General features: G+C 43.1%; 2 protein-coding genes across 5 annotated transcripts in view; one reads left to right on the top strand and one right to left on the bottom strand.

Moving 5' to 3' along the window:
- The window catches only part of mab21l1 (mab-21-like 1), a 36006-nt gene extending 31242 nt beyond the window's left edge, over positions 1 to 4764 (bottom strand). For all 4 annotated transcript variants that reach the window (XR_009768950.1, XR_009768949.1, XM_061682379.1 and 1 more), the window contains exon 1: positions 3249 to 4764. Coding sequence is in view for 2 of the 4 variants with exons in the window: in XM_061682379.1 (XP_061538363.1) it covers positions 3250 to 4329 (1080 nt within the window). In the remaining 2 variants the exon portion in view is untranslated. The remainder of the gene's footprint in view (positions 1 to 3248) is intronic.
- The window catches only part of LOC133405443 (neurobeachin-like), a 132172-nt gene that overhangs the window by 51006 nt on the left and 65851 nt on the right, over positions 1 to 15315 (top strand). The window contains exon 10 of the mRNA XM_061682373.1: positions 2242 to 2378. Coding sequence (XP_061538357.1) covers positions 2242 to 2378 — 137 coding nt within the window. The remainder of the gene's footprint in view (positions 1 to 2241; positions 2379 to 15315) is intronic.

Raw genomic sequence — 15315 nt, 5'->3', positions numbered from 1 at the left:
AAAAAATGTATTTTATTTTACCTTTTTTTGTTTGTAGCTACAAAGGAACATGTCCATCAGTCAATGTGTCCTGCTCTCTACTTTTAGTTTTCAAGCATATACATTTACCTTGTAAGTCCAAAAATATCTATAACGTAAGTAAATAAGAAAAGATAAAACTCATCCTAAAATGGTTTTATTTTTCCGAATATTTGAAGTGTCCAGTGTGTGCGTGTGTGTGTGTGCATATGCAAATTGGGTTACAATCTGCTTCCTTTATTGAAATCATGCATTGTGGGTAATAGTCCCCTACGCCACCCCCTTTCCGCATAGAATGAGGTGATTTTTTTATGATGATGATGATGATGATTATTTCTTTATTTCTTTATTTTTACCCAAACCTGACAACGGTTTAGCAAGCTCCATCCATGTAAAAGGAGCAAAACCACATGCAGGCTGCCGGGAATTCCTCCTAAATCCCTTGTCAACGTGCCCTTAATTTCATTATTCCCAAGTAAACATTGTAAAGCCATATCACCTAATTATGAAAGGATCTCCGAGGGGGATTAAAGTGTTTATAATCCTCTTCCTCCTCCTCCTCCTCTTCTTCTTGCAATGTGGCTGCAATATCCATCCCACCCCCACCACCCTCCAACGTGTATCTGCGCATGCGCGCGTGTGTTCGTGCCTCTTTAGGTCGCATTTATTACACGAACGATAACAATACAATCCGGTTGCCGTCAATCGGATGACTCCCGGTGACGTCACGAAACACGGTAACCGTGGAGGGGAGGTGGGACGGTTTGTGCTGCTGGTCCTCCGGGTCCCACGTCCACCCACTGGCTGGAGTATCTGCGGCTCTATAATTGGCCCCGGGGACGCAGATGAAGATGGATGGCGCCTTAAAGTGGCTCCTCTTCACTTGGAAGGGATCGATAAATATCCTGGTTTCTCCTTCTTTCCATCCCGTTCGCGTGGCCCAGCAGGATGAAACAATAAACGTGTGACAATAGGAAGCAACATGCTGCCCGTTAACGTGAATTACCCATAACTGACCCCCTCCCCCCCCCCCCCCCCCCCCCCACACACACACACACACACGCACACACACAATGTACGTCACTGCATCAGAGCTGAAGGTACTGGATTTTGCAATCTTGCGGGGTGTTTTTTTGTTTTTTTGTTTTTTTTGTGTGCTCATTTGTATAATTCTTGCACATTTTGCACCACAATGCATAGTTTGCGAGTTCAATTATGCAATCAGATCACAACGCGTTGCTGTATAATTGTGCTGTCGTTGATTTAACGGCACAAATTGCGAAACACATGTCCTTTGTTTTTACATCATTAAACCAAAGCCTTCAAATTAAAACAACGAAATTGTGTGTCAAAAGGGCGTTTGGGGAAAAAAAAAACATTTTTTTTACGTTTTGTTTCTTTAGGGATTTTTTTCTCCCCCTCTAATGGGGTGATCTGGATATCACGTTATGCAAAACAAAACGACATTCCTTTTTTTTACCCAGTTAATAACCCAAACTCAGTTATTTTAATACACTGCACTGTGTCGTGGCTATTTTTGTAAATTAATACTTTTTATTGTTTGGCTTTTCCCTGTACATTTATTCATTTGTTTATTTTTTTAATCCCGAGTGCGACGACACGTATTGACGTAACTTTATGCAGATAAACGACATTTCTTGTTATAAACACACGTTCTGATGAAAAATAAAATACACTATATCTTGTCGTGGTTGATTTAAAAATATCCATATTGAATTTTATTGCATGTTTTTTTTTGTTTCTGTCATTTCTTTTTGAATGTGGTGACTACAATAACGTTTCGCGATAAACGATTATAATCCAAATCTTGGAGGGAAAAAAAAAAAAGAATGACACTAAGAATGACGTTATTTTATTACACGTTTTGCTTTTCGTATGAATGTCTCTCATATGTTGACTCCACGTAAGATTATGCAAAAAGATGAGATTTATTAATTTATTTTTTGCTTTTACAGTAATAATCCAAACACTGAAAATAAAGTGAGTGACTTTTTGAAAATTAAGTCATTTTATTACATTTTGTTTCTGCATTTTCCCGCCCTTAATATGACGACTACACAGAAACTGCCATTGATTTTGTTTTTAAAAACCAATAACAATCCTTTCAAAAATCTAACAAATTATAGTCTCTCTCTTTTTTTTTTTTTAAGAATAATTGCAATTTTTATTTGTGTAATATTTGGTGACCTTCTGCGCGCGCAGGCCCGGTGGTGCTGAGCAGCCCGGCCCAGCTGGTCGCGCCCGGCCTGGTGGTCCGTGGGACCCTCTCCATCAGCACCAGCGAGATCTACTTCGAGGTGGACGAGGACGACCCCGCCTTTAAGAGGGTCAGCCCCAAGGTGAGCTTTACGTAAGGGGAAAAAAATCAAATAAAAAAATAAAAAAAACCTCTGGGCGCCATGTTGCTGCGTAAATGAGATATTCGACAAGGCAATTTTGCGCAAATTCGTAATCCCGTTAGATGTTATTAAATGGCGTTTTGTACGCAGAATATATTTGAAATGACTCCTACAAATACGTGTCGTTTGGATCAGTATGTTGTTGTTGTTGTTGTTGTTGTTGTTTCCCCCCACTTTTAGCAAAAGCATGACGACGAACAAATAAATATATATAACAGTTGGTTTTATTCGCTCTTTAAATTAAGTGAATGACAATAATAATTAAAAAAAGAACAACAGATCACAGATGTTATAATCCAGTGTAGTTCAAGTGCATTTCTTTTCCTCAATTTAACCGTCATATATATTTACTATATTTATATAGGTTGTCATTTAAAAAAAAAAAAAAAAAAGGTTTTAAGAAAAACAACAGGCAATACAAAAAAGGTTAGTTAAATTAAAAATTCAAGTAAATCGATGGAATGTGTCTTTAACAGATGCTTTACACTCAAATGTAAACTTTGCAACACAAAAAAAAGAAGAAAGAAAGGACATACTGTATATAAATTAATTTGCAGTTTTTTTTCCTCTAGCAGACAAAGAAAGGAAAAGAGGAAGAAAAAAAAAGCCCACGAACATTCACAATCTCACAACCCTATCAACACATTTACAGTATCAAATGTACACGCGCGTTTCAAGTCTTGTCAAGGTTTGTTTTGTTCGTTTTTTTGTTTGTTTTTATTTGTTCGGAAAAGGGAGTCGCGTTCCTCCGAGTAGGCGCGTAAAAGACGGGTGGGGTGGGGGGGGGGGGGGGGCTCGGGGCTCGGTTACCTCAGAGTTTCTCCAAGCTCTTGGGGTTGGTGAGGATCTCCCTGGCCAGGCGCCACGTCTGCTTGGCGGCGTTCTCCAGCGCCGAGTGCGGCTTGCCCTGGAAGAGGTCGAGGTTGGGCAGGAAGTAGTGCGGGCAGCGGCGGCACTGCAGGCAGGAGATGAGCTGCAATAGAATCCCGTTCAGGCGGTCGCCCAAGCAGTTCTCGTCCCAGTCGGACTCGCGCGGGTGCTTCTCGCACTCGTAGGAGACCAGCGTCTTCATGTGGTAGTTGTTGAGCGGCTGGCCGGGCAGCTCCAGGTGGCGGTCGCGCAGCGCCTTGAGCACCGACAGGCACTTCTTGCGGCAGCCGCCCAGCAGCAGCCGGTTTTCGGCCTCGGCGAACTGCAGCACCCAGGCGTCGCTCTCGGCCGAGCTCTGCTTGCCGTTGAGCGAGTAGCACTCCTTGGAGAGCAGGTTGAAGCCCTCCGCCTTGACCTCGGCCACGCGGTTGGGCCCCGGCCACGGGATGTGCGGCAGCGGCCAGTGCGCGGCGCTGCGCGGCCAGATGCCGGTGCACTTGAAGGCGGGCGTGATCTGCACCACGTAGCGGTCGCGGATGCGCAGCTTGACCTCGCTGGTGTCCGCCACCATCTTGACCACGTCGCGGTAGCTGCACTTGTCCACCGCCTGCGCCACCAGCGTCTGGAAGCGCGAGCGGATCTTGCGCGCCGACAGGTAGCCCGAGGCGGTGATGAACTCCACCCACAGGGACATGCTCCTCTTGCGGCCGTCGCTCAGCTTGAGCACCGCGCAGCCGGGCAGCGAGCCGTCGTCCACGAAGTTGAAGACGCCCATCTGGTTGAGGTAGAGCACCACCTCGAACTCGCTGGGCGAGATGACCTCCAGGCCCTCGAAGCGGTTGTCCATCTCGCTCAGGGAGCTGATGAAGCGCGGCTCCTGCACCTCCACCTCCTTTAGCACGTCCGACACCACCTTGCACACCTCGCGGATGGTCTTGGACACGGCCGCCTTGCGCGACTGGCACTTCTCGTTGTAGTACTTGTTCAGGTGGTACACCAGCTTGGCCTGCGCCGCGATCATGTTGGGGCAGAGATCCGGGTTGTACACCGGAGTCTCGCAGTACGCCGACGGATCCAACGCGGCGGTTTGCACGGGAGCCAATTTTAGAGGAGAAAAGGCGACTCTTTACTCAGGAAACAAAAGTCAAAAAAAAAAATCAAATAACAAAATAAAACAAGAATCGAAAGCGACCCAACGCCCCCCCTCCCCCCCCCCCCCCTCCACCACCACACACCCACACCCCACCCCCACGCACCCCAAAACAACAACAACAACGACGACAACAACAAAATTACAACTCCTCAGCTGTACGCGTCAACGTGACCAAAATCATCGGAATTATTATCAACTAAAACAACAAAAAAAGTCCCCCCGCTGTCGTGCGCAAAGAAACAAAAAAAAAAAAGGAAAGTGTTGTGCGTGCTTTGCGCAGAGTGGAATGGGCTCTGCCGGGGCGCACCGCCGCGGCGTTTGCTGTCTTTTGACAGCACGCGCACACGCACACGTTTCATCCACACGCGCACACACTGGCTTGATCATTAGGGAGGAGCCTGCAGCGGGCCGGCCAATGGCGGCGCGTTGCGTCACGCCCGCGTCGCCAAGCGAGCGCGTCCACTGATGTTTATACACAGCAAGGGACAATACGAAGGCCATATCGTAGTCGGAGCCGGACGAGGAAATAAACCCACGCACGTGGAAGGAAAGGGGAGAGAAAAAAAAAGAAAAAAAAAAAATCATAATAATTATGATTTTGTATTGTATTTTTTGTTTTGTTTTGCAGTTTGATGATTGTTCCCCTTCTGGATTGCTCCCCCCCCCCCCCCCCCCCACCACTGTGCTACAAACACATCTGCTTGTTATAATCTCAGGGAATCATTTCAATACATTCATGTATGCATTATTTTCAGAACTTTTTTTTTAATTTTTTTAACTGGACCAAATTGAACGCTTAATGAATAAAGTAGGCCTCGGATTAGATTTTTGTTTGTTTTATTTTATTAGTAGAATCTACTTTTTTTTTTTTTTTTTTTTAAATCATTTTGGGTATATCGGTGGACTTATAATGTGCAAAATTCAGCTCCTAAACATTTTGTTTCTGAGACGCTTCATTGTCTTAATGTTGGAGCCACCGTCTTGGTTTCAAAACAATCTATACATTTTACATTACATTATTTTACATTTTCCATTCATTATGAATACCGATTTGAAAACTGTTTCCCAACATTGTGTACGAATGATTTCAATTGAATTGAAGAGGGAAACAATCTGTTTTAATTCGTTTTTTGCTTTTATTTCATCAACTTCATAGTAACTGTCTTTAGATGTATTTATTAGTACTTACCTTATAAGCTTTATTTATTCTATTTTAATTGATGTTATTATAAATAAATACATTTCTCATATTTACATTATTCAGATATATTGTTATCTTATACATATGATTATATTTTAGTATCTTGTATATATCTTTTTTTTTTTTTGTTCCGAATGTCAGCTTTCCATCACTTCTGAGTTATTCTTCGACAATCTACTTGATAGGATAATATACTATGAGCATAACTTCGATAGAACCCCAAAATTTGAATCGTGCATTGAAAACAATCAAAGCGTCAACGTTTATCATAATAATAATCGATCGATCGATACTTTATTCATCCACATGGGAAATTGCATAGCTCAGATATCGTAACCTCGCGCGCCCCTAGTGGCTGTGAGCAGCACAGGAGCCCGGAAGTATGCCGGCCATCTGATTGGACACTCCGCGGATGAAGATCATCCCGCCGTGCAGTGACGTCATCGCGCGTTTAAAAAAAAAAAATCTCGCCTTCTATCTCTGGTGAAGTCGGATATTTCGGAACCGGTAAATATTTGGGGCGAGACAAGTCGTAGTGCGCCGGTTCCGTTTGAAACTTGCGTTTTGTTCTTCCTGTGGAGAAATGGCAAAGCTATTCAGTGTGATTAATAACGAGCCCACCAAAAAATAGAAGACAAACTATCACGTGTATTTTGGCCGCATAGTTGCTTGGCATTCACGCAATGATTCCAGTTCTTACATTTGACTGTAAAACGGATTCCCTTTATTGACATATTTTCCGTGCTCCCTCCCACTGTGGCCAAGCTCGCGGCGTTTATTAGAAGCAGACCGTGTCCGACATTCCCGGCGAACGCGGGGATACGGTAACCTCCGAAAACGGTCGCTCGTCGGGGCTCGGCTCCGGCGCGACCTTCTCGGCCCCGTCGCCGTCCGCGTGCGCGGTAGGAGCGCGGGGATTTTGCCCAGATTATCGCCTCCTTAATCTGAAGCATGTGCTCGGAAGCACGTCACCGGGAGCGGGGCCCTTCTCTGCGGTCGTCTTGGACGGCGCAGCGCGATCCTACGACATTGCCGGCATTGTTGCTCGGTTGGTGAAGAGGGCCCTCGACTCTGATCTATGGGCCTGTGATTCCAGCTCAAACCCCGTTTTTGACCCCCGTGCGTTATTGTGTAAATCAAAATGCCCCCCCCCCCAATTTTGACCAGAGCACATGAGCCTGTTTTCAAGGCCTCTTTTGTTGCCACAGCACGGACAGGACACGTCTTTGCTTCTTGTCCTCCATTTTTCTTTGGCGTTTTCCTCTTTATGAAGATCGATTGTCCGGTGAACTCGGCAGAGTACGCCGGGGGTCAGTCGTACTTGACTGGAAATTCCCCCTTTGACCGCGACGCTCGTGCTTATAGGGTGGCCTGAGGTGACGTGGATGTATCTATGCGTGTGTCCAAGTGTTGAAAATATGGATTCCTATCATTATGCATCTGCAAATCCTCTATTACAAGGTCATGTTTGGTAAAGTGCAGAAAAAAAATCCCCCCCAAAAATAGGCTGGCTAGTGACTGCCGGAATCTTTATAAAATTCTTCCTTGATGTGAATTTCACTTAGCAACTTGATCTTGAGTGGACCCACTAAAAAGTCTTAAAAACCCATGCCTGAACACATGCAGGAGGTCAGCCATTTTGGTTTGAAGGGACCATTTTACGGGCAATTTGGCAGTTTGATGACTCGGCATAAAAATGACTAAAATTGAAAAATACAGCCCCCAAAGCCAGTTTCACGAATCAACTGAGAATTTGGTAGCTGTGGCTATCTGGAGTAGCCCCACACAAAAAAAGTCTACACAAAGTCTGCCATTTAGGTTTGAAGGCACCATGTTAGTGGTAATTTGGCAAATTTCAATGACCCCGCTGTATAAGATACTAAATGTTGAAACTTAAGCCCCTTTAGCCAGTTCCACTTAGCAAGTTGAAATTTGGCAGACATGTCTATCTTGAGTGGATCCACTAAAAAGTCTTGAGAACCCATGCCTGAAAACGTACAGGTGGTCAGCCATTTTGGTTTGAAGGGATCATTTTACGGGCAATTGGGGAGTTTGATTATTTGCCACAAAATAAAATACAAAAAATTTAAAAAATGGAGACCCTGAAGCCAGTTTCACATCTCAACTGAGAATTTGGTAGGTGTGTCTATCTTTAGGAGACCCACCAAAAAGCCTAAAGAAGCCATGCCCGAAAACATACACAAAGTCAGGGCCTTAGGTTTGAAGGCACTATGTTAGTGGCAATTTGGCAAAGTTTGACGACCCCAGCATAAAATATAGTACATTTAAAAAAAATTCAGCCCCTTTAGCCAGTCTCACTGAACAACTTGAAATGTGGTAGGCATGTCTAACTTCAGTAGAGCCACAAAAAAGTCTGATGAAGCCATTCTTGAAAACGTACATAGAACAGGGTGAATTTCCTCGTCGGGTTTTTGTCAAAGTACAAGCCGTGGAAAATCGTTCAAAATGGCTGCTTCAAAAACAAAATGCTCGACTTCCTGTCCAATTTCAGGCGAGGGCCCTTGAGACTTTTCATGTCTTCTTATGACAGACATGCCCGCCCAGTTTCAGGGTTTTGGGTGAAACTGGTGATACGGATGAATTTTTATCCAACTCCCCTTTGTCGGAAGAATAATACGATTTTTTTGAAATTATAGCTCATAGCATGTTTGGCCTCGAATGCTTTTTCCACTCAAAAACTATATCCTAAATCTTAGTAAATATACAATACAAAATGAGCAAATAAAATGAATTCTCTCCATTGTCTGTTTTCAGCCAGTCTATAAACCAGCAGCCCAATTGTGACTGGCATGTTATTATTTGAATAATCCAATTATGCAGCAACAAATATCCATTAAAGTTGTCTTTTTCTATGCTATAACATTAAGCGAGCAGCACACATCAAGCCAAAGTCCCTTTAGCATGTAGCTCTCCCGAGCTAATGCGCAATTTAGATTAGGAGGATTTAATAAAATTACACATTTCTGTATAAATCAGATTAAAAGTGTCAGAGATGTGACGTTCTTCCCACTGTAAGAAATAATATAGTTTAATCTCGCGGGATAGCTGCTGGCTTGTGTTTACAATATTGAATGTCACATGATGAGATTGTCACTGCGATATTTTTTTTTTTTTTTTTTTTTTTGCGCGCGTTATTGTTGTTGTTATTATGACTCCCCCGGCAATATGGCGCCTCTGTCGGAAGGTGGCTAATTTTGCCGGACCCCCTTCTGGCTCGTGTCCATTCATTTGTTTTCTCCACCGCTGGGCGTCTTCCGCGTGTCGCCTGGAGGCTCGCAACCTTCCCGGATCAAGCCAATCACGTCAAGCGCACACCGGGACGCACAGCAAACTTTTCGTAACGTACGTGCATTTTTTTTTTTGTGTGCGTGTGTGTCGCTCTCGCGACACACACAAAAAGGTGGCCAAAGTTTAAATTAAGAAACGTAATTGATTGTCTCAGCTTCATTTGGCCCTTCACCCCCTTCCCCTCTGCAATATGCTACGCTTGTCAGCCTTTGTGATAAATTACATGCATGCATTTGCATGAATTTAGCAGCCGTGTGGCTCGCACATGTATGTTTGCTAAAGTAAGAGTTTGGAAAATGTAGAATTCTCCTTTTTAAAAATCAACGTTTCATCATTCGGGCGCACCTTCCCTCATCACGAGCCTACGATTTAGCATTTAGATAACGGTTGTGTTTCTATGGCACATTTCTTCAGGGTCTAACTTCTTTTTTCCTCCACCTTTTCACACTAAATTGCTTTGTTAGTTTGTCATTATTAGGCCAAATTAATCATCATTTTGAGGGTTTTGCCATTTTCACGGACTCATCACATTTGTGGGCATCAACACCATCCAGGCAAAAATAGCATTTGGCGAAGTGCAAAACTAACAATGGCGGCGTCCCACAAGCTAATTTCTAAAAAAAAAAAAAAAAAATGAGTCCCCAAAACCACTTTCGCTGAGCAACTTGAAAATTGGTAGACATGTCTATCTTGAGAAGACCCACAAAAAAAGTCTCAAAAAGCCATGCTCAAAAACATACGGTAAGTCAGCCATTTTGGTTTGAAGTGACCATTTTATGGGCAATTTGGCCAGGCTTGATGATTTTCCTTAAAAAATAAATAAATTAATTAAAATATTAATTTGGGCCGCAGAAGCCAGTTTCACTTGGCAACTTGAAGTTGGGTAGTCATGCCAGTCTCAAGAAGCCTTTCCCGATAACATACAGGAAGTCAGCCATTTTAGTCGCAATTTGGTGAAATTCGATGACTCTCCATAAAAAAAAAAAAAAAATACTCAATTTAAAAACCAATCAGAGTACTGAAAAATGCTGAGGTTATTTTGGGCCAGCTTGGTAGCTCTAAGGTGAATTAGAAATGTGATTGCTTCAACAAAAAGTCATTGCTAATGTCGTTTAAGTTACACTGGCCAGCACTTTTGATTCTGAAGGCCCTTGGCAAATTAGATCGACACGGCAACACATAGAGGCTGAAATCTGATTGGGCAAAAAAAACAAAAAAAAAACCCTCTAACATCCACATTGGAAGCAGTGCAACCAAGAGAATGCTATGAATGAAGAGAGCAGAGAGAGCAGGCCGGCAGAGAAGGCCTTGCTGAAGTTTCATGTTGCCGTTTGTGGTTCAAAATGAACATCATATTAATCTTGATGTTGTGCGAGGTGTCGGCCATCTCCACGTGGGCGCCGTGATCATCTGCCCGCTGACCCCGAGACGCCCGTCTGCGTCTCGCGTGGGCTCTTCTCAAAGGCAGCTCCCGGGAAACAAAAAGAGGATCGAGCCACAACGCCGGGCCGCCCTGCTAATCGAAGGCCTGTGATGAAATTAGGCGAGGTTGCCCTAAATAACGGATGAAGGGTTCATAATTGCCAGTCGTGGAGATGTGAGGTGCCGGGTGCCAACTGTCAGAGGCGGGCTAATGATGACAAATGTCTCTCTATGCAGATTGCTGCTACTGCCGCAAAGAGAAATGCAGCAGGGCCTAATGAGAGGAAGCTTGTGCGCTTATTTAATGACCTGCACGGGAACAAACGACACTCACTCAAGCTTGATGTCGCTGAGGGCTAACGTAAAGGAGCGCTCGCAACTTTATGCTTAAAGAACATCTTCAAGCTCATGGTGATAATACACCGGCTTGTAGTAGAGGAAAGTAGAACCTTGGTAATTACCGTGGCAACCCCAGGATCAACTTGACTAGTGGCTTAAATGTACAGTGTTTGCCAACCGTTAGCCGAGGCGCATCATTCGCGATAATAATCTGGAGTCGTTTGCAATTCTGCTACAATACGTACCAATTTATATAGATCACGTATATGTACGGGATATGTTACAACTAAAAGGTAGTTTTACTCATTCTTAGCTTTCGCTCGTCTTTGTTGTTTTTAAAAATATACGTTGTTTACCACTGTCCTTTTGTACTTACCACAGTCAGTGATGCTCCACAACAGTAGGGGGAGCACTGGAGAGAAAACAAGAGCAGTTTTCTTTACTGGGACTTTTTTTTTTTTTTTTTTTTTTTTTTTTAATCACAAATGTACTTTGTTAAAGCGTAGACTCACTTTAAGTCAACCACAGAATTAGAACAAAAACATATAATGTTTAATATTATTATTTATTATTATTTGTGAAGCGTGCACACTAAAACACTTTAAAATTCAAAATATGAAACCTAGAAAAGCACTTCTGAACAAAAAAAAAAAAAAAAAAAATTAAATTTTCCAAATTATTATTTTTAAGGTGTACTTTTTTTACTCACTTAAATGCTTGGAAATTCTAACTTTTAACCCAACTTTCATACTTTTTAACAGAACCAAAAACATAATTTCATAAATTATTATTTTCCAATTATTATTTTTAAAGCATTCGCACTTAAATACTTTGAAATTTTAACCCCAGAAATTTTTTTTTCTTCTTTTAATATTTTTAAAACATTTTTTTTTAAATATCATATATATATATATAATTATCATATTAAAAAACGTTTTAATTATATTTTTTGCACTCACTCAAATACTTGGAAATTCTGAAATTCAACCCTAGAAAAAAAAATTCTTAAATATTTTTTTTTAAATGGAAAGTTCTTTTTTTGAATTAATATTTGAATATTATTTTTCTTCTAGTTTTCTTCAGTCAGTGACTAGGATGAATCACGTGGCTCTCCTGCCTTATAGTAAGCCACATGGCACATGGCAGCCATTTGTACTCGAGTTGCAAAATATGGTTTGTCGCCCTATAAAATGCTACCTAACAATAAATTATTATAGCTCAGTTAGTCTCCCCGTTTATTGTTTTTTTGCTATCTGATTGTCTTCTATTATTAAGCAGCAGTTTTAGGGAGCAGCACTAAATCAGACTCTGTAGTCCTGGCGTGACGTAAGCCTCATGCTAATAAAAGAGCAAAGCAGGAGTGGGCATGGCCTGGCCAGATTTCCCCAATTTGTTGCATGAATAGCTTCTGAAAGGGGCTCCCGGCCCGCACAAAGGGGCCCTCGCCTTTGTTTGCTCTCGCCCCATCTGTGTCATCTGGTGGTCCGTGCGAGAGGGCGGGCGTCTCGGGGGCGCTCCCCAGCGGCGCTGCCAGTTGTTTTATGGACTCCGCGGAGCGGTGCCGGGAGTTCATAAGTCGGCCCCCCGCCCATTGTGCGGCGGGGCCAGCTGACGCGTGTGAATGGACGGCAGCGTATTGACACACATCATTTCCATTAATGAATCGGACGAGTCGGCCTTGTTTGGCGAGTTGATTCATGTCCGCTGGTTTAACGTCCGAAGAGAGAGGGCTTCACCCACGAGGCCCCGGCGCGCAATGCACAAACCGCACAAGACTTTTTTTTTTTTTTTTTGCATACGTAAAAGTGACGTTCAAACCTTCTTGTCGATAAATCACAAGTTTATACAGATATGCTTATCTTTACAAGCGGAAACCTTTAACCTTTTTTTTTTCTCGCTGTGAAATAAGAGCGCGTGTGTCCAAAACTCCTAAAAACATATACAGTGGCGACTTGACTTGCAAGTTTAACTCATTCTAGGACCATGCTCGTAACTTAAAACATGCATGCAAAATCATCTTTCACCCTTGAAATAAGTGCAAATGCTATGAATCTGTTACAGCCCCACAAAAAATATACCTACAATTGTTTTTAACTATGGGAAAAAAAGCACTCATCACTATTGTACTCAATAAAAGCGCAGTAATAACATATATTTCTGAAATAGAATGTAAATAATTACTTTGTGCATCATGATTTCCTGATTCAAGTCCCCTTGATATTGTGTTCCTTCCTTGGCCACCAGGGGCCAGTATAATGCCAACATACATCATACACGAAAAAGCGTTTCAAAACTGAAAACTCATATTAGTCATTTTTTTTGCAGAGGATGAAGAAAATACTGTATGATCGTGAGTATTGAGTGTCTACATGAGTTACTGCACTATTTGTGTTCCAATATCCATTGCTTAAAGGGTTATATCTACTGCGACATCAATGCCAGTTTCGTTAGCACGTCTATGGTGTTTTGGATTTTGTGTTCGCTTTAAGCTTGCGGCCTTCCGTAAGTGCTGTCGTTTGGTTAAATACAAAACGTGTAATTGTGCGCTGCTTGTTGTGACGTTTTATGACTCCCTGTCCAGTGTTTATCCTTTTTATCCCAAACACCAAGAAAAACAATCTTTTCATATGGTTTCCGACTAAATTCCCTTGAGAAAACATTGCTACTCAATATTTTCCCTGCCAAACTTTCATCGTGACCCACTTTTTGAGCTCGGGCCTGACCTATCCCCCCCCTCCCCCAAATCACCGCTTTGCCACCATTTCTACGTCGGTGTCAGCCTCCCCTCAGGAGGCGAGGTGAAAAGGAGAGGAACCATAAGAAGGGGAGGTTTACCCCTCCGGAGGATGCGAGACAAAGATGGCAGCGAGAGACATTTTGTCGACTTTCATTAGTTCTGGCTGCCGCTGAGCTGCGCTTAATATTAGGCCGCTCGCTCCCCGGCCGTCAGCGCCGTCAAATGGAGCCCACCTCATTTCCATCCTCCACGCCGGCGCAGACGTATGGGGCAGGATGCCAATTGCTTATTTTATACGGTAATTAACGACACTCAGACCACGTTAGATGCGCCTGCAGCGTGACATAGTTTACTTCACACATTTACATACAGTCCCCGCATAGGTCGCCTATTTTAGGATCTGCGCACAAACAATTATGGATATCAGAAGGGTGTTCAAGACGAGAAATGCTCGCAGGTGGAGCGCAGACATTTTCATCAGCCTTCCTCCCTACAGTATATTTTACTGTTCAAAAATTGGGGGCCAAGAGCCGTAGCTCGGGGGTCCACAAAATACATTTTCAATAAATTGTTCTTTAGTATGATTTTAGTTATACGGGGGTGGGGGAGTAAGAGGCGTAATGTTACGAGAGTAACATTGCGCTTTTGAAATTCACTTGTTAAACTATTAAACTTTGACTTCAGAATCGTAATATTAGGACTGTCTTGAAAAAAAAAATAGCCCTTATTGCTCATTAACATTAAAAAAAATTAAAAAAACACCAAACAAAGTCAAATGTGAAACGCGTGAAGCTCTCAAAAAATGTTAGACATGCTCGTTTCATTGGACAGCGAGTCATACAAAGCTTAATGTTTTTATTTGGATTTAAAAAAAAAACAAGAAGAGAAAATGAAAGACTAACTATTGATGTTCCACTTTCCTAAAAAGCTAAGCTTTAAGATGTAATATACCATAATATTCCATTTTAATGCCATTAAAGCTTGTCCTGATGACTCAAAAGAATATGTTCCGCATTAGATTGGATCTCGTTAGACTGTGTAAGCGTACCTAACAAAGCGACTGATGCGTCCAGCTCAAACTATGAAGGTTTGGTTGTTTTGACCTCAGGGCTGATCCTGGGCCAGTTTCCTGCCCACACATCCAGCACTCGGTCTTCCTCTGCGTCCATCGTAGGGATCGTTCGCGGGGAGCCTGCTGTGTCTCCGCCACTCTAATGGAGGCCAGCGTGATCACTGCCTGCATGAGTACGGCAGATGAAAGCCCAGCGGGACTCGACACACAAACATATACGACACACACATGCGTGTACTCGTCTATCAGGTTTCGCTGAACGTTATCCAAGCGAATCAAATATAAACACATGCGTATGAAGCATATGTGGTTTTTACAACACACTGGTTGTAAATAGCAGAATGTTTTGACTATATGACGGCCTGTGTACCTCCCGAGAGCGACATCCGCTGGATTTCGCCGCCTCACCCGCCAGTATATAATAAAGCCTTTTTCACACTGCACTGAGCAGGGTGCAGCAGGCTGTCAACAAACCCATTCGTCGCATATGTGCCGCGATGGCGCGAGGACGGAACATCGCCTCTGAAGCGGGCGTTCTCCGTTGCGGCGCCGTGCCTCAGATTGAAAAATGTTCGGCTTGGGAGCGGCGTCGATGTGACTACGGACGGCGCTTCTGATAGGAGGCTTGTTATTGATGATTTCAAAACGCTAACAGCACAAGATCTTTTGTGACACACTTTCTTTTATACCATACGTATACATACTCTGTTTGAGTCTTCTCCGACTTCCAATACGCTGACATTTCTCTCCTTCATAATCAACATGACAAGCGCA

The sequence above is a fragment of the Phycodurus eques genome, chromosome 7, assembly GCF_024500275.1.
Source record: "Phycodurus eques isolate BA_2022a chromosome 7, UOR_Pequ_1.1, whole genome shotgun sequence".
Lineage (NCBI taxonomy): Eukaryota > Metazoa > Chordata > Actinopteri > Syngnathiformes > Syngnathidae > Phycodurus > Phycodurus eques.
Note: the sequence above shows the minus strand (reverse complement) of the source record. Positions and strands in the feature narration are given on the sequence as shown.